Genomic DNA, 18,860 nt, shown 5'->3' on the forward strand with positions numbered 1-18,860 from the left:
AGAAGATCTCCATGAAAGCTTACCTGGGCTGGCTCTTCTCCTCCCTGGCTCGCCCTCTGTGGAGGTCGTGGTCAGAGGGTTGACTCCAGGTCCTGAGCAGCAGGCACCAGCACCCTGGGTTCTCCCCGCTGCGTCTTCCTGTGGAGGCAGTGGTGGCAGCAGCTCTCTGACTTCCTGTGGTGTAAACAGGAAGCGAGACTGTGTCAAAACGGTAGCCTTCAGCTGTGAGAAGGCAAGGCGCACTTTGATTAGGACAGGAGAGCGGATATTGAGACGCCTTTAATGGAAAATTCATCAGCAGCCTTGTAAAGAGAGTTCTTTCCTCCAAGGTGCCATCATGGCAAAAACAGCACTGCCTGGAGGCCCCAGACAACCCTTGACTTCCAATAACCTGGTGTCCAGAACATGGCTGTGGAAGCAGGGGTCACCAGCTCCCTTCTACAGGGGAGGAGGCTTTGCCAGAGAGGTGCTTTTAGTCTCATTCTTGAAAAAAGAGTAAAATTTTACAGAGAAGCCAAATAAGAGTGTTCTGTAGAAAAAGGCCAATCCAGTAAGGCAAAGTCTCACTAAGTTGCTTAGAGCCAGAAAAAAAAAAAAAAAAAAAAAAGAATGAGAAGGCAGACATCATCAGAATGATTCTCCTTATATTGGTTGGTGGTGACCTCTGCATTGTACTGGTTCCAGAGTCATGTAACAGTGGGCCATTTGACAAGGCTCCAGGCCTCCCTACAGAGAGGAAGGAAGGAAGCAGGAGCACATGCATGCATCCTTTGGGACCATAGGTGGCCCCCCATCTGAGATGTAGTATCCACATACAAAAGAAACATTTTGGGGGAAGGAAAGTTGTACAGAAGTTACAAACATGTTCACAAGTTATTGCATCAATGCAAGTTCCTACTGTAAAACCGAGCTTAAAGGGAGCATTTTGGAAATATCAAGTGATTAACCAATCTAAAGGAATTGTTGGGCTTCTTAAACTAGTCATCTAAAAAAGCACGGCTTGGCCATGGCATTAAACACTTAAAATATTAGCCTGAAGGTCTCTAAGACTTTTATTACTCAGGATATTTTATTCCACCCCATTCCAAGTTCTGTAAAGTGACATCTCTCCATATCCATGAATTGTTGGCACTTGTATAGGCAGATATAGTTTCTAGCAAGTACAGTCATCAAAGTAGCTTTATTTATTTATTTATTTATTTGTGGTACTGGGGATTGAACCCAGGGGTGCTTTACCACTGAGTCACATCCCCAGCCTTTTTTTATTTTTTTATTTTAAGACAAAGTCTAACTAAGTTACTTAGAGCCTGAGTTGTTGAGGCTGACCTTCAACTTGTGATCGCCACCCTCAGCCTGGGATTACAAGTGGCTGGGATTATAGGCGTGCATCACTTTGCCTGGCTCATCAAAGTAGCTTGACATCTTGGAATAGACACAGATGTGTTTCGTTTGATGTTGCATCCTCTTCATGGGAGGTTTTTCAAATTAGTTTCTGAAATAAGTTTAATTTTATACAAAATATTTTTCTGACAAAAGTTTTCTGGTACACTGCTTGGCGGATGAGGGAGGGAGAAGGAAAAGAAAGAAAAAGGTCTAGAGAAATAGAGATGGATTTAAGAAAGAAAGAAATTGTTGTTGTTGTTGTTGTTGTTGTTGTTGTTGTTTTAACACAGATTATAATTTGTGCTGATTTTCTAAAAAGAGAAGAATTGATGTTTTTTTTTTTTTTGAGGAAAAGATCCTGATGATCATTTTGGTTGTGGAAGTTAAGTCCCCTTGAGTTATAGTAGAAAAGAAAGATTTGGAGGATATCCACAGGTACTTGAGAAGGGCCTTGGGACTATGAATAAAAAAGTCTACAAAGGGGAGTAAGGAAAGGAGGGATGGAAAAAGAAGTAGAAGGGAGGGAGGGAGAGATATTGTACACTGGAGCCACAGAATAACATCCAATGAGGAGTGACCAGGATTCGTCACGACAATTTTAAGAGGATCCAAGTCAAGTAGATTGTTTCCTGTATCCTGTTGGGCTATAGTCCTTTCTTTATTAACCCCAATACCCAGCACAAGCTTGTTGTGCATGGTGGAATAGATTACAGGAGAAGAGCCGGTGGGAAAACACCGAGGGGACAGAGAAGAGCAGCTACAGAATTGTATCTGTGCTGCCGGGGACGGTGCTGCTGACAGAGGTTTCAGGAAGTTGTGGTATACTGAGGAGGTACCAAAGATGAGGGAACCTGCTTGTGAGAAAGCTCCTTGTGTCAGCTCTTTGCCCAGAAACTCTACCTTCTCCTCCTGCCATCTTACTTGGGGCTAATCTCTGCCCTGTATATGGTCCCACCTGAGAAGGTGGCCCATGGGCATCACCAGGGCCACTACCCTCCTTCATTCCAGGAAGAGGATAAAATCATGGCCTCTCAGCCAGCCTGTTTCCAATCTGTCCTTCTCAGGCCCAAAGGAATATGAGTTATTTGCTGAAAGGATGAAGGTGGAGGGTCAGATCCACACTGACAACTCCATCATGTGTTGGTAGCTAGCCACATCCTCCTGCTGTCTGCAAAAGAGCGCTTCCTCTTTAGCAACCCAGCCTCATTCTACCCTTCTCCACTGACTCTCTCCATCTAGACCATCCGCCTCCACCTCTACCACTAATTGGGATTTCTTATACCCTGAAGTTCATCAACCCTCATTATAGCTCATTGTAGGGACCTTCTGAGGCTTCCTTCTACCTGCCCAGAGGAGCAGCTACCTGGAGAAGACTTGCGGCACAGTGGTTAACAGGGACCCACTGGCAATATGAACTTGAGCAAGTTTCTCATTTCTGTCTTTACATAACTGGGACCCTCACCCTCAGGGTGTTACAAGCAAGAGCTGAGACAATATACATGAAAGTATTTAGCATACTACCTGCACATAAAAATGATTCCCGATATAGCGATATAGCTGCTTCCTGTCTGTCCGTTAGTCTTCCTTTAAGGAGGTGGGTGGGACTATGAGGAAGAAGGTCTCTAGGAGTATGATGGGGGAATAATCACAGCAAGGAGCTCACTGTGTCTGAGACTGTGCTAGACACTTCACTTAACTGGTAACATTGAATCCTAACAGTAGCTCTTTGAGAAAGAAATACTAAATGCAATCTCAAGCAGCAGATAAGGAAACCTAGGCTTAGAGAAGTTGAGATTTCTCCAAGGATCTCCACCTTGGAAGTCTAAGTTAACTGGGGGAGAAATAGAAGCCAATTTCTCATAATCACATCTATCTACTTACTTAAAAAAAAAAGAGGGTAATTAACTCTTGTCCCCTTTTAGCTATTTAGGCAACTACGATCCTTGCAAGCAGAGCACCTGAGAATTTCTGTGCAGTGACCTCTGCCTCCCGCATCAGGGAGTGGCCCTCCTGAACATCTGCTTTTTGTCCATCACAAAGGGTGTAACCAACGACCCACACACAGGGAACTCAAATTCCACTGAGTTATGGATGCGAAGCCAAGAGCCAGTGCACAGGACTGGGGCTTCCAGTTTGGGTCAGCCAAGCTTCAAACTTATCTTCGCACAGTGAGACTTCACTTGACTCCTGAGCATCAGCCTTTCACTGCTGGAGTAGGAAACTGTATTGTGCCATGGCTGCTGCTTCTGCTGATACTTAGGAATTCCTGTGTATGACATCAACCAGAGGACATTCAGCCCATCCCCAGGTCCTCTTACCTGACTGCAGCTGGGCAAGGTGTGCCCAGAAGGGCATAAGGAGCTCTCTTTCCCTTCCAGACTCTGATGAGGCTCACTGTCACTTTTAAAGTACTTTCTGGGCGGAGGCTTGGGCTTGGAGGACGTAGGTTTTCTCACCAAGATCTCAAAGGATTTCTTCAGTCTCAGAGGTGGATGGCCACCCAAGATCTCCGGGAGGGGCGGGCTCTCCTGGGGTGGCCTGGATGAGGCCATTGGACACACCCCTGACTCCCTCCCCAGTGGCAGGCTGGGGCTGTGGGTGCAGCTTTCTCGGTCAGAGGGCTGCTTCTCAGCACTGCCACTGCAGGGACTGCCCCCTGGGGACCCAGACATGTAGCTGCTATCACTGCTGGATCGGACCATGACCTTCTGAGCCCTGCGATGTGGGGGCGCTGAGTTCTTCTCTCTCTCTTTCTCCAAGGTAGGCCGCCCGTGCCAGCTGCTCTCCAGCCTTTTGACTCCTGTAAGGGAAGCACAAGGGAACCTCCACAGCTGAGCTTTGGAAGTCAGCAAACACTCCAGCCTTGCCCTGACCTCTCCAGACAGCACACGGGACTCCAGACAACCGCTGCTCAGCCAAGACCACTTTGTACTTAGAGCCCAGCAGCCTCTGGTTTGGTCCCCAAAGAGCTGTATGCCTTTGGGTTGAGGAAATTCTGAACTGGTGATGGATACAAAGTTTTGCTGCTCAGATTACCTATCAAAAAGGACTCGGTATCCCTCTTGTGCAGGTGGCTTTCAAACATCTATTCCTCCGGGAACTGCCTCAGCTTCAGAGAGCTGCCTTGCCAAGGGGGTGGCCTAGTTCCAGTCACTGATGGAGATGGGTGAGAATAGTCCTGCCATTGCTGCCAACACAGGCCCACCTTATTTTAGCTCTAGATTTCCAGGGGTTGGTCCGTCTCAGCTCCTCTCTCCCTCTGCCCAACCTCACTTTCTCTCCTCCCTTCCACAGGTTTCAATCCTAGGAAACCCTACTAAAAATATCCTGCATGCTAAATTCTATCTCAGGATCAGCTTCCTGGGGAAACTCAGCCCACCACACTCAATTTCTGCATCTGTAAAATAGGGATGATAATTGCAAGGTTGCTAGGCTTCTTTTGAGGTTCACTATCAAAGAAAGAGAATGCAAGGAAGGCACTTTGAAACTTATATCAACAGGTTACAAACTTTTTTTTTCCAGCTAAAGAAGTTAGCTCAGAAAACCAGTTTCTTGCTGTGGTCCTCTCTTCCCTGCCCTTTTCAGCCCAGCTCCTCCTTCTAGTCCTCAAACGGCACCCCTGCCACCATAGTTTCCCGCACTAGAGCCACCCACACATCCTTGAGAGGCCCTTCTCTCTAGTGGTGAGCTGTCAAAGAGGCTACTTTCCTAGAATCACAGCTAAAGCAGGTAGATTGAAGCCTGGTTTCTTGCTCAAACCCCCACCCATTCTGTGAGGCTGAGAGAGCCAAGTTAGCCCCATGGGAGGGCACTTGAGGCTTTAGGAGAGAACCAACACCAGCCAAGCTCATAATTCAAATCCTTTTTTTTTAAGTTTTCTTTTTCTTTCTTCCTTCCTTCCTTCCTTCCTTTCTTTCCTTCTTCTTGTATACAAAGTAATGCATCCTCACTTAAGAAAAACCAGCCACAAAAAGAGTAAAAGATGGAAGAAAGTAAACACTCTCTTGTGTTCCAATCATCCAGAGATTACCATGGTTAAAACGTTGGTGAATTTTTCAGGCACCTTCCCCATAGCATATATGTATCTGGGGTGGATGGAAATATTAGAACACAGTTGAAATACAATTCTGTGTCCTGTTCTTTTCTCTCAATGTTTCTTGTACCATTTATTCCCTTTCTCAACATCAGTGCTGCACATGAATGTTCCATGATGAGCTCCCTAATGTTCAACAGCTGGGCTTGGGAGTCAGCCAGCTGGGTCACTGACCCAGATCCTCTGCACAACAGCACTATGTCTTTGGGTAAGGGAGCCCCTCAGGGCCTCATTTGTTTTCTGTAAAATGTGCACAAAATTTAGATATGAAGATTCAGTAAAATAATGCATGAATTAGCACAGTGTCTGACATTATAAGAATCCAATAAGTGCTAGATATTGTATTATTAGATATTACAGTTTCTCAAGATTTCATTATTAAAGAATAGTGGCTGCAAAATTCAATGTGTATGGGGAAACGTGTGAGAAAAGCAAACTGGAAGAAAAAAATGGAAATGGTGGGGACCACAGAGAACTGGAGAGTGCCTGCTACATTTAAAATAATTCAAATTCAGATGATTACAAAATCTTGCACTTTCCAAACAAAGCAAAAGTGTGAGCCATGTTTAGCAAGTGGAATCCTGACTTTCAATGCTTGCCTGTGTATCACGCCTTTCTGTGATGACTGTTCTTACATATTCTTATGATAGAGGGCCATACCCTGAATTTCAAAGGAGATGATATTTTAAACCAAAGTCCACTATTTTCCTTACCTTCCAAGCTCCACTGATGCCTCTCTTTTCCAAACTTGATGTTTTCCATAGCCTGAGTCACAGCTTCTTTGAGTTGCTGCTCAGAGACCTAGAAAACATTGGTCCCATTCTCAAACAGTGGAAACCCCTGCCCTAGGCTCCAAGTGCTGAACCAGCTGTGCCCCTGTATTCTAGCATCTTTCCTTCTAGTCCAGTCTGCAAACAGTTGACAATCCCACTTCCAGAAATATCCTGGGGGTTAGTGATTCTCCAGAATCTCCCAGATTATGTCCAAAGTCTGCTGATAAAGGAGTTGGGTGGGCCCTCTTGTCTCTCCAAACTTCTGCCCACTTCTTGCTGTGAAACTTAAAGCAAAGTCACTATTTCACAGTCTACCCCTGCAAGCAACTCCCTTCTTGGAGATGCTGTCATGACATTACCATCATCATTATCATCACCACCAACATTATCACCATCACCACCATCGTCATCATCATTGTCACCACCACCATCACCACCACATCATGACCACTACTATCATAATCACCATCACCATGATCATCATCATCATCACCACCAACATCATCACCATCACCACCATCACTCTCCCCATCATCATCACCATCCCACCATAATTGTACTCTCTGTTGTTGCCTCACAGGTCACTAATCACTTTACAGTAAAGTTAAGAATATGAATTTTGGAGTCAAACAGACTTTTTTCCATACAAGCTGAGTCTCAATTTCTTCTTCTATAAAGTAATAACTATAATAGAACCTGTTTCACAGTATGGACAGAGATATTTAAGAAACCATTTGAAATAAAAAGTATAGTAAACAAAGGAAAGATTAATTGGAGTATTTATCTAATTTTAGTATTATCTATTTTTAGTATTTTTATAAAGTAAAAATTTAAAACTTCTGAGCATCACAGAACACAGATCAAGAGAATGAAAATACAATTCACAGAATAGGAGAAATACTTGAAAATTATATATTTGATAAAGGGCTAAAATCCAGAAAATACACAAACACACACACACACACACACACACACACACACACACACACACAAAACACACACAATTTAACAATGGTCAAATATAATTCAATTTGAAAATGGGCAAAGAAAAAGAAACAGACACTTCTCTGAAGATCTACAAATGGCCAACAAACACCTTAAAAAATGTGCTAATCATTTGGAAATGCAAATTATAACTATGATGTATTATCACTCCATACTTATTAGGATGGCTACTATAAAAAAATAGAAAATAACAAGTCTTGGCAAAGATGTGGAGAAACTGGGACCTTTATACAATGTTGATGGGAATATAAAATAGTGCAGCCTCTATAGAAAACAGTATGAAGTTCCTTTAAAAACTTAAAAATAGAATTGCCACATGATCCAGCAACTCCACTTCTGGGAACATATCCAAAAGAATTAAAATCAGTGTCTCAAAGCTATATCTAAGTTCAAATCCATGGCAGCATTATCAGAGTAATTGAAAGGTACAAGCGACCTAATTATCCATCAACAGATGAATGAATAAACACCATGTAGTACACACATAAAATGGAATCTTATTTAACCTTCAAAAAGGAAGAAAATTTTGACACAGGCTACAACATGGATGCACCTTGAAGACATCATGCTAAATGAAATAAGCCAGTCGTGAAAGGACAAACACTGTGTGGTTCCATTTACATGAGGAATGCAGAATAGTCAAAATCATGGAAACGAAAGTAGAAGGGTGGCTACCAAGGGAGGGGAAGTAGGGATTTCTTGTTTCTAGGGTACAGAGCTTCAGTTTTGCAAGATGAAACTTGGTGGTGATGTTTGCACAACAATATTGAATGTACTTAATGTCACTAAACTGTGCGCTTAAAATGTAAGTTTTGCATCGTGTGTATGACTTCCTCACTCCCAAGGCCCTCACCTCCTGTGAGATCTTGAGTGTTTGCCCCAGGTCTCCAGCCATATCTCTCAGCTTCCCTCAACCAGGGCCACAGCATCAGCCCCACATCCTGGCCCTGTCCCACAGTTCTTCCTTCACAGTCCTCAGGCAGCAAGAGGTATCATAAACTAATTGAGACTCCTTTCTTTTCTTTTATGTCCCAAATATTTAGGTCAATTATTTGTTTATTAAGTAAGAAGTCTGATTTTCCCTGGTATGCAGTGGTAGCTTTGGTATGCAATGGTCAAAGGGGACCAAGTTTGAACCTGCTCTACACTGTGTATGTTGATCTTCCCCATTATACCACTACCTGTCCTATTTTCACCGAGTTTGGGGATCAATTAATTAAGAGCATGGGCTTTGGTGAGTTTAAATCCTAGCTCCTCCACTTAGTAGCTCCATCATTGGGCCAGTCCCTTTTCCTTGCAGTGAGTTGGGGTGGGGGAAGCATACCAACTGCAGAGGGTGGTACAACTAAATGCAGTTGTGTGTGTCACATCTTTGGCCATTGAGACTGGCACACAATAAGGATTAAATAAAAGGTGTCAGTGATCATTACCAGGTTCCCCAAAGTGATCGCACCGGGGCCATGGCTTCAACTAACTCCAACCTGAATCTCATTTACTGCCACTGTCAGCCCCAGATTTGATGTCTACTGGGCATCTCCCTCTGAACATCCCCCAGGCAACTCAACTTCAGTATGTCCCACCCTGAAGTCATTTTCTTCTCTCCCAAGCCCACTCCCCAGCCAATCGATATCATTGATTGTTCCCAAGCTTTGCCACTTGTTGCCCCCTTTACTCTAATCTCTTCCCACTTCTACTGTTCCATTCGGGCCCTCAACATCTGTGTCCACCCTCCTACAAATTTCACACACAACCCACTTTATACTGAAAAAAAATCTGAACATGTTACATCTATAGCTATTTAGCTTCTATAGCATCTCGCTACACATGGGATAAAATACAGACTCTTTGGCAATCTAATGACTTTACAAGGTAACCCTAGTGCCTCACCAGCCACCCATGGTTCTTGATCACTCATGCCTAGCACACTACATCCCAGACCCACCAAAACTGCCTACCATATTGTTTCCATGATAAGTTCTTTCATGACTCTGAACTTTGCATTCCTACTACCTGGAATGATCTCCTTCAAATTTTTTGGAGAAAACTAGCTTCTAGGATTTCTTGCTTCACAAACCCATCTCTTCAACTTAGTACTTACCCCCTCTGTCTCTATCAGTCTCTTTATTGAAACTGTGGGCTTCTGCGGGACTATGTACTGTGAACTTGTACATAGTTCTGTCCTTGGTGCTGGGCTCCAGACATTCCCATAATGGGTATCTACTAGATGCATGAGGAAATGAATCTCTTGCATATACTAGCTGGGACCCCAGGTCTCTATCTTCTTGCCTCACAGCTTGTAACTCAGTTGCAAGACGTTTCCTATGTTGAAGCCATTTGCTCCTGATGTCTAGGATGTTATTAATGGACCTCTGATAAAACTATTTGGTTTATCACAGAAAGTTGGAATGGATTCTTGAAGATTCAGTTCAAACCATAGCCAGTAATGTTCTGTTTTCATATATTTCTTGTTCCAACTTGGTACTGGAAGAGTGAGCGTGAGAAGAAGAACATAACCCAGTGGGATGTTACCTGTGGGTCTGGATGTCGGCTAACGATGATGGGCACTGGACCAGGATTACAGTGACTCAGGATCGCATAGACTTCATTGAGTGTCATGCAGTGCACAGGGGAATCATTGATTTCTACGATCTCATCACCACACCTGCAAAAGCAACAACATGAAACCATCAGAAAGCTAATGAATATTGACATCTGGAAGGTCGCTTCTCTGGGAGACCTAAACATCATATCAATAAGTAGACCTCCCTGACTGCTTGCCCAAAACTCAGAACAAGGTGGACCAAAGCACAACCACAGAGTACCCAATATTTCATACCCAGAGAGCTCCAACATGAACAAAGTTTCATCTGTAACTTTGTTCCTTCTTTTCCCATTTAATTACACTCAATCAGGATGAGGGCAGGGGTTATCTGAACTAACTGATGGACTGGTCAACCATGATGTAACCCATTGCATCTCCTCCTTGGACCTTAGTGTTCTCACACGTAGAATGATTACGAGGAAAGATTGGACAGGATGTGCTGAAGAGCAAAGAAGAAATAACTGGGTAGGAGACCAGTCAAAGTTCTTGCAAAAAAAAAAAAATCTAAAAAGCAGGTGCTGGAACTCATTTTAACTTTAAGGTGGGACAGGAGTTACCAGCAACTGCTCTGGTTTAGATACGTGTCCCCCAAATGTCCTTATGGTAAAGTCTTGATCCTCAGCCTGGTGATATTGGGAGGTGATAGAACCCTTCAGAAGTGGGACCAAGTGAGAGGCCTTCTGGTTACAGGGAAGAGAAGGCAATTCCCTTCCCTGTAACCAGATGACACCCTCCCATTCCTTTCCCTCTTTTTCAAATCTCCATCCTGAGGTGAACGGTTTGCTCCACCTCATGGTCCCACCTCATGGTCCCAGCATGATGTGCTGTCTAACTACAGGCCCAAAAGCAATGGGGCCAATCAGACATGAACTGGAACCTCCAAACTATGAGCCAAAATAAACCTTTGCTCTTATAAATCGATTATCTCAGGCATTAGTTATAGTAACAAAAAGGTGACTAACACAGCTACCTAAACAGAAAAAGAAATGAGGTAGGAAAGATAGGGGTCATTGATTCATGGAAGATTTGTGCAATCTACCTTCTTTCCCCATCATAGATGACACAGAATGTGAAATAGTCTCTGATACATCCTAGCCGGGAAATTTATACTTTATTTTTTAAATAAAGCAGCAAAGAGTGAATCCTTTAGGCTTCACAGGCCCTTCCATCTGTGTTACAGTGACATAGCTGCACTATTATAGGATGATAGCTGCAGCTATAGACAATTTGTAGACATATGTTTATGGCTTTCTTTCAATAAAACTTTATTTAAAAATCAAGAGGTCTGCAATTTGCATTCTCCTGGCCTCACTCCTGGACCAGGATGAGAACACAGGTTCCTGTGCTGATTTTCCTATTCCCCCTGTTTTGGTCTGCTGCTTCCTTCTCCTATATTTCTGCTGAGCAGGTGTGCTTTCACCCTTGCTAAGAAAGCACACTATTTATGTGACTAAAAATTACTGTCATAGGGCCCCAAATGCCAAGGAAAATAGAAGTTTCCTGAATAATTCCACTGTAGGCCTAGGAGGGAGATACTCTCTGTTAGAGGGTATTAGGACAAAGGCTATCACCCTGACTCTGCTATTATGCCCCGTGCACCAGCACAGAGGCTCAGCAAATCAGCTGTCACCCTCCAACAATAGCAGTGTATCTCTAATTAGAAGTTCCATCAAGGACTTTCCTGTATACTGCAATTCTAAGAAAACTTTAAAAACAGGGCAGAAATCTCTTGATTTAGCAAAATGCAAATGCAATGAAAGAAAATGTACTATATACAAATATTAGAGTGTGTATGAAGTATTATAACAAGTTGAATGAAGATCAAATATTTTGAGAAAAATCAGGTTACTTATTGAAAAGAAAATTTAGATTTATATTTCTCTTAGAATTTATCTGTTAAAAAATATGCCTGGAGTGCCTGAAAATATTTTGTTTATGCCAGCAAGAAACCATATTTATGCAACTGATTTGCTCAGAGAACTGCTTTTTCTATATAGAGCTCACGGGCAAACCTTGGAAGCTCCTATTTATGACACTATGATTTCTATGCTAGTTGAATCTGAGTTAAAGTGTGTTTAGTGCACTTTCTGTTGCGGACTGATATTCTCTGAGGTTGGCTTCTTAAACTGTCACATGCATACAAATCCCAGGGGGTCTTGTTAAAATGTAGATTCAGTCAGCTGATTTGTTCTCTCTCTCTCTCTCTCTCTCTCTCTCTCTCTCTCTCTCTCTCTCTCTCTCTCTCTCTCATGCTGAGGATTGAGCCCAGGGCCCAGATGATGTCTATGTCATGCTGCTGGTCCAGCCACTTTGAGAGCCATCTCTGGGCCATGCCTATATCATTCTAAGCATCAATCTCCAAATCAATCTCCTGACATTCCTAAGTAGTTCTTCCCTCTGCTGTAAGTCAGGGAGCTATTCAAAAACAGAAGTGAGGACATACCGCAGTCGTCCATCCAGATGTGCCACAGATCCTGGTGAGAGAGTGTGAACAAAAATGCCCGAGATGCACTGGAAGTAGGGGACACTGCACAGGCCGATGCCCAGGCCAACGCCAGCCTCTGCAAGGCAGAACAGGGTGAGAGGCGGGAGACTGTGAGCTTCCCCAGGGGTGCACTAGTCTGTTAGGGGCCACCAGCACTGTCTGTCAGGGTCCCTTATTTATCATGGCATTCATTCCACCCACATTTGTGGTGCATCCACTATGTATAGGTACTGCTTAAGGTTCTAAAGTGACCAACAGCAATTTCAAGTGGGGAAACTCTAAACAGAAAGGAGGGAATGAAAAAGGGAGAAGGAAGGAAAGGAGGGAGGGAGGTATCCAATAGTGAGGAGTATTATGCAGAGAATCAATGGGGAATGTGCTATAAGGCATCAGGATGGTTACTATGGGCCTCAGAGGAGACAATGTCGTTTAGGCTAAAATGTGGATGACAAGAAAAGCTAGGAATGAGGAGACAGAGCAGAGCATTCCAGCAAGAGAAACAGCCAATGCAAAGGGCAAAGGGTGAGAAAAAGCATGCCGTGTTGCAAGTTCAAGAAGGGCATGGTCAGTCACAGGAGCGAGGCATGAGATGACGAATGACAGGATCAAGGACTGGATTAAACAAGGCTTTGTTAGCAAGGGCATCACTGAAACGATGCTACTCCATACTGCAAAGACACGCCATGGGAGAGCTTTGAGCAAGGAAGTGCTGCCACGCCATGGGAGAGCTGTGAGCAAGGAAGTGTCGTGACCTAACATCTTCTGTTGCAAATGTTGGAGAAAGAACTATGGTGTTCAAGAAGGGGAAACATGGAGGCCAGTGGAGTGGCACTGCTGAGCAAGACAACAGTGGCTTTGACTTCACCACTAATGAAGAAACAGAAATCTATGTGTGTGAAATATCTGTTCAAGACCAGACTTGCTGAGGGATGAAATATAGGGGTTTTATAAATAAAAATCAAAACAACTGAATAGATGATGATGCTGTTTACCACAACAGGGAAGTCCAGGGAGGACAGCAATGATGAGGATGAGGACCCAGTGTTCAGTTACACCCAAGTTGCACTTGTGATGCCAGGAGGTATCTGAGCCAACCTGTGCAGCAGAGAGTGACCCAAAACCCAGGCAGAAAGAGGGACTAAAGTTAAAAGTTTGTAGCAGCATATAGGTGGTATTAGGTCCATGGGGATCCTACAGAATACAGAAGGGGAAAAACGAGGGGGTTGCTGGAAGGTGACAGGATGGCCACTTCAGGTCTCACAGCAAAGACCTGGAGAATGAGAAGCAGTCAGCAGGAAGGACTAGGTGGAGTGGTCACAGAGTGGAAGGAAGACCTCCTCAGTGGTTTTTCTCATGTTTTGCAAAGCACTTCATGAATATTTTTACCTTTTTGATTCTGGTTCTCCCAAAAAGCCACCTGAAGGATGTCATGGGCCATTTTATGACCCTATTCTACAGGTGAAGAATTTGGGCTGTGACATGAGCCACCAACACAGGTCAGGAAAGGCTTCCTGACTCCAGCAAGAGTTCTTCAGCTTAATGGGCATCAGAATCACCTAGAGTCCTTATTTAAAATATAGATTCCTGAGCCTCAGCCCCAAACATGGCTGCATCAAAATCTGTTGAGGTAGAGTCTAAGAATAAGAGGCAGCTTATTTAAATCAAGAAGGCAAAGACCCTCCATACAGGTGCTTCTGATACCAATAATCAGAGGAAACACCACTCTGAGGCCATGCCTACTCAGAAAACTCCCTGCATGAACCCTATTCACAGCACATCTGCACACACCCATATGCACCTTGCACTTATCTACAACACCGCGCCAGGCCTCGGCACACAGAGATGTCTGAGTCTTCCAGGGGCTCCCAGTATAGCAGGGGAGCTAAGACATACATCAGGAAAACTCCTGTGCAATGAATTAATTCCACACCCTCTTCTCCTCTCTCTACAATTCATCTCAATCCATCTACTTCTCTCCAAAGCAATATTCCTATGCTCAGACCCAAATGGCTGGATGCCAAGTACTCTAATGTCATCACTCACTCTGTTCACCTTGCTTTGGCCATGCAGACCCTCTCTCTGTTCCTAGAACACGTGACCCCTCTGCTGGAGCTCAACTCTGTGACTATCTGCCTCCTCTCCATCATTCTGGTCTCGGCACAGTTGAACTTTGGTAGCAAGGGCTTCCTGGGCCCTCTAGGGTTTGCTAGCCATGGGCCTGTGGTGACACAATGAATGGCTGTGACTCTCAAATGTCAGAACTTCAATTCTCTTGTCTGGGTAAGAAAACAGGGGCCCAGAGAGATTAAGTGACCTGCCCAAGGACACTGAAGATATTAGCTGCAAGGCTACAAAGCCTGGTCCCTTATATCCATTTCCTTCCCACCACTTATCTATGTTTGTTTTATTTTCTTTCCACCACTGCAGGACATATTGACTGGAATTGGACAGTTTGTCTTGAGCTTCTAGAAGCAGATAACTCAGCCTCCTACTCAGCCCAGCCCAGCAACAGCCATGGGGTCTTCTAGTTGAGAGCATCCTGCCCACCCTGAGCTGATTCCAACAGGGAAGCCTGAAACTCAGCCAGGTATGGAAACCTGGAAGGAGGCTGGGCGACGCTGGCAGAGCCTCCAGTGGGCTGCACTCCTACCTTTCTTCAGGGAAACCTCCACCATGACTCTGTAATTGGGTTTGGCAATGCTGGCAGGAGACGCAGGGCTTTCCAGGGCAAAGAGGCTGCTGTCCTTGGCGACACATGTGCTGGAACTCAGGGAGCGGCACAGGGGTGGAGACAGGTGGCTGCCCAGGGCAGGGGGCGCTGTCAGGCGGGTCCTCACAGTTAGGGTGAGGAGCCCTTTCTTGGCTTGCTGAAAGAAAAGGGAGAGTGTGACAATACCCAGCAGCAATGCTGGGGCGGGTGAGGCAAACTGTCCTTCATGAGTGACAGTAATAAAATACTTTATAAAGGAAATGCAGCTCAATGTGTGTGTCATATATAAACATGTGTATTATTCATATATGTGACATATATGACACACACAAAAGTACTATATCACGTACCATACATTATAGTCTACATATAATATAAAACATCATGTATGATATTGCATTATAGCATTGTATATAATATTTATGACACACCCATTATTAATATATAATAAATGTCATATACCAGATATACATGCATGAGTACTACATATTATATATTATGTCCAGTGTTTATTATGCTATATATTACATAGCATATAAGCAGACACATAAGTACTATATATGTGTGTGTATATATATATATATATTCACACATAGATATACATGTGCATACAAAGTAGTCTTAAGTTGAACCAACTAGATGGAGACTCAAAAATATCTTTAAGTGATGTTTTAAAACCCCCAAACATATTTTTAAATATATGAGTCTAAATACATAGAGTATTATGCGTACTGTCTTAACATAGCTTTCTACATTTTAAGTAGTTCAAATATTCCCCCAAAACAATCCTGATTACATTCTGATTTTCTGAGTAATGACATTTTAACACTGTGCTCAAGAGCAGCATCAGCTGGGGACCCTTCATGTAAAGCGGGGAGCAGATGATGCAGTTGCCTGAAGGCCCTGGGGTTTGACCAGATGTTAATTAGAAACAATCACCTTGAACTTCTGCAAAGCATCCTGATGTGTTAATCCAGCCATCGATTCGCCATTGAGCTCCAGAATTTCATCACCTGTTGAGATAAGTGGAATAATTTTGTCAATCACAGTTCAAAGTTCTTACTTTGAACTCTGGTCTTACCACTGCCCAACCTTTTGTACAGGGATGAACAATTTTGAGAGGCAGGATCAGCAGTGGCATAATCAGGTCTCCTTGCTTCATATTCACCCTCCCTGCCTCCCTGACTCTCACACCTTTGCTCCCATGTATCATTTTCAATATGATCTTAATTTTCACAATGGTCTATGCAGTTAAATGCCTGGCCCATGCCATTTTCTCAACTAAAATGTACTTTTCTTACCTTCTGCACCCAACTCTCTCTTAACCTTTCAGCCCCTGTTACCTTTATCCTTTTTTTGTGTTTTGATTTTTGTTTTTGTTTTCGTAATGCTCATGGCACCCTGTACTTACCACATCATAGCACTTGTCACCCTGTGTGGTAATCAGTAACCTGCAAAAATCATTCCCTGGCCAGGGTGACAGATCTTTGAGGAGAGGGACTTCTTCATATTAGATGATAACCCAGAGCCAATTGGGGGTAAGGTCAACAAAATGCTCAATAGATATGGGTTAGATGTGGTATTTCCAGAATGCAGTGTGGGCCCCACTTACAGAGGAAAAAACAGCTCAGAGAAATCCCAAGTCACAAAGTAAAGAGAATTAGGACTTGGATCTTTCAACTTCAAGGATTTTCTTCCTAACAATATACCCCTAGGATAATATTTTTTTCCTCTATCCAGAAGTCTATTTTTATGTGAATGAAAACCACTTTCTCCCTTTCATTCAATTTATTCAACATACAAACAAGGAACACTTTCTCTTAATTCCACACTGTGCTGAGAAATTCAAATGCAAAGGCTATTTTTATACTGACTTTGCTTATCACCAATTATGGTTCCAGTGTATATAATCTATACATTTGCTCTCATTGTTTTAAAGATTTTTTTCCTTTGTCTTTGATATTCTGCAGTTTCACTATGATGTCATAGGGCAGAAGAAAATCCTCTTCTTCCTCAAGCTATACTTTCATGCATTAAATAAATTCTGGAAAATTTACTCTCTTTGGGTATTATTCTTCTCTTTTCACTGTTTTTTTCTAAAATTTCTATTGGATATATTTTAGACCTTTTGCTGTGTTCTCCCTGTCTCTTTAATGCTCTTCTTTGTTGCTCTGTGTAGTCTCCTGGATAATTTCTACTTCACTAATTTTTCTTACAGCTGCATTGAATCTGTTGCCTCACCAATCAATTGATACTTTATTGAAATTACTATGCTTTAAAAAAGAAATCCAGAAACCACTTTTTTCACATTAATTTATTTTTATTTGTGTTCTGTTTATTCCTTCCAGTTTATATTCCTTCTTTTATCACTTAAAATCCTTTAAACACAGTAATTCTATTGCCTCTTTTATATTATTATATTTTTGAGGGCCAATATTCCTCTGTGTTATTTCTTCTGACCCTTCTGATGAAATATGTAATCCTTATTGTAAATTTATTTTTCAGAGTGTTTCTGTTGTCCTGTGGGATTCCCATATACCTCAGGTCACCCAGTTTTTCCTTTATTTCTACTAGGAACCCCTAGGGAAAACAATTTAATATTGATTTCCCAGATTGGGGATTTATGTTCTCCACAGAGACTACAAATATGATCTCTGAGACCACATATGATATAGGCATTGATGTTTATTTCCTTGTGAGAGATGTTTTCCCCACTCAAGTGTCATGGGCAACCAGATGTGGTGGTGGATACCAGAGACTCAGAAGGCTGAGGCAGGAAGCTCATAAGTTTTAGGCCAGTCTGGGCAACTCAGTGAGACTCTGTCTCAAAATAAAAAATAGAAGAGGTTGGGGATGTAGCTCAGTGGTTGAGCACCCATGGGTTCAATGCCCAGTACCATTTAAAAAAAAATCATGAGCAAAGTCAAGTTTCCTTATTGCTTCCCTAGGGCCTGTTGGCCTTTCATGAGTCATAGCTCTTTTAGTCTCAGGGCTTTTTGCAGATTCTCAGAGCCTCACATGGACCCAAGGACTCAAATGGGAACAGAGGACACGTCTCTTAGGGTCTGTAACAGTCCAGCAGCCCTCTGGGCCACCACATCATCAACTCTTGAGTTTGCCTTGTTTGGATCTAAAGCTGCTCTTTGCCTTCTGGCAGCTTGTCATTCCCATCTCTTTCCTTTGAGTTCAGATGTATTATTTCATCCAACATGTCTATGTGTGGCCATAGAGGGTGGAGGCACAGTGGAAAGTATTGGTTTTGGGGGATTGGCTTACTTCGTTTAGCATGATATTATCCAACTCCATCCATCAGCTCAGCATGGCAGGTCATTGGAACCAGAGTAAAAAAAAAAATGGAATGACCCAGCCCTTGTCCTTGTGAGTCTTCAAATCCAGGAGTGACAACAGACACATTAAAAAAAAATGTTCAAAAGTAATTGTGTGCTGAAAAAAATTTTAGACAAAGAAAAAACTGCAGCATGTCCATTCTTAATTATGTAAGGGGCTGAACCCAACACGGTCATGTAGCCCAGTTCTGTACTCTTCTCCTTTTTCTTATTGGGACATGTCCAGTGAGAATTGATCTGCCTTGATTTTGCCAAATACATCTTACACAATCATTTTTTGGAGCGGGTATAAGGGCTGTTGTACAGCCTTGATCTTTACAACAAACTTTTGTCCCCACCAGTGTATCCCCTCATGGACTCAAGAGTAGATTTGGAAACTTCACTGCTGAAAAAAAAGATCACAAAAGGCAATTTGGCCAATTACTTGAGGCTTGAACCAGGGACTGCACACTATCAGAATGT

General features: G+C 43.0%; 1 protein-coding gene across 5 annotated transcripts in view; it reads right to left on the bottom strand.

Annotated features, from left to right (window-relative positions):
* IL16 (interleukin 16) overlaps window positions 1-18,860 on the bottom strand; it is a 131,649-nt gene that overhangs the window by 16,200 nt on the left and 96,589 nt on the right. For all 5 annotated transcript variants that reach the window (XM_081292660.1, XM_081292659.1, XM_081292658.1 and 2 more), the window contains 7 exons: window positions 15,991-16,064; window positions 14,992-15,208; window positions 12,300-12,417; window positions 9,784-9,916; window positions 6,190-6,277; window positions 3,702-4,183; window positions 24-174 (listed from right to left, as the gene is read on the bottom strand). In XM_081292660.1, coding sequence (XP_081148786.1) covers window positions 24-174; window positions 3,702-4,183; window positions 6,190-6,277; window positions 9,784-9,916; window positions 12,300-12,417; window positions 14,992-15,208; window positions 15,991-16,064 — 1,263 coding nt within the window. The remainder of the gene's footprint in view (window positions 1-23; window positions 175-3,701; window positions 4,184-6,189; window positions 6,278-9,783; window positions 9,917-12,299; window positions 12,418-14,991; window positions 15,209-15,990; window positions 16,065-18,860) is intronic.

This window comes from Spermophilus citellus (genome assembly GCF_964194105.1).
Source record: "Spermophilus citellus genome assembly, chromosome: 4".
In the NCBI taxonomy this organism is placed as follows: domain Eukaryota; kingdom Metazoa; phylum Chordata; class Mammalia; order Rodentia; family Sciuridae; genus Spermophilus; species Spermophilus citellus.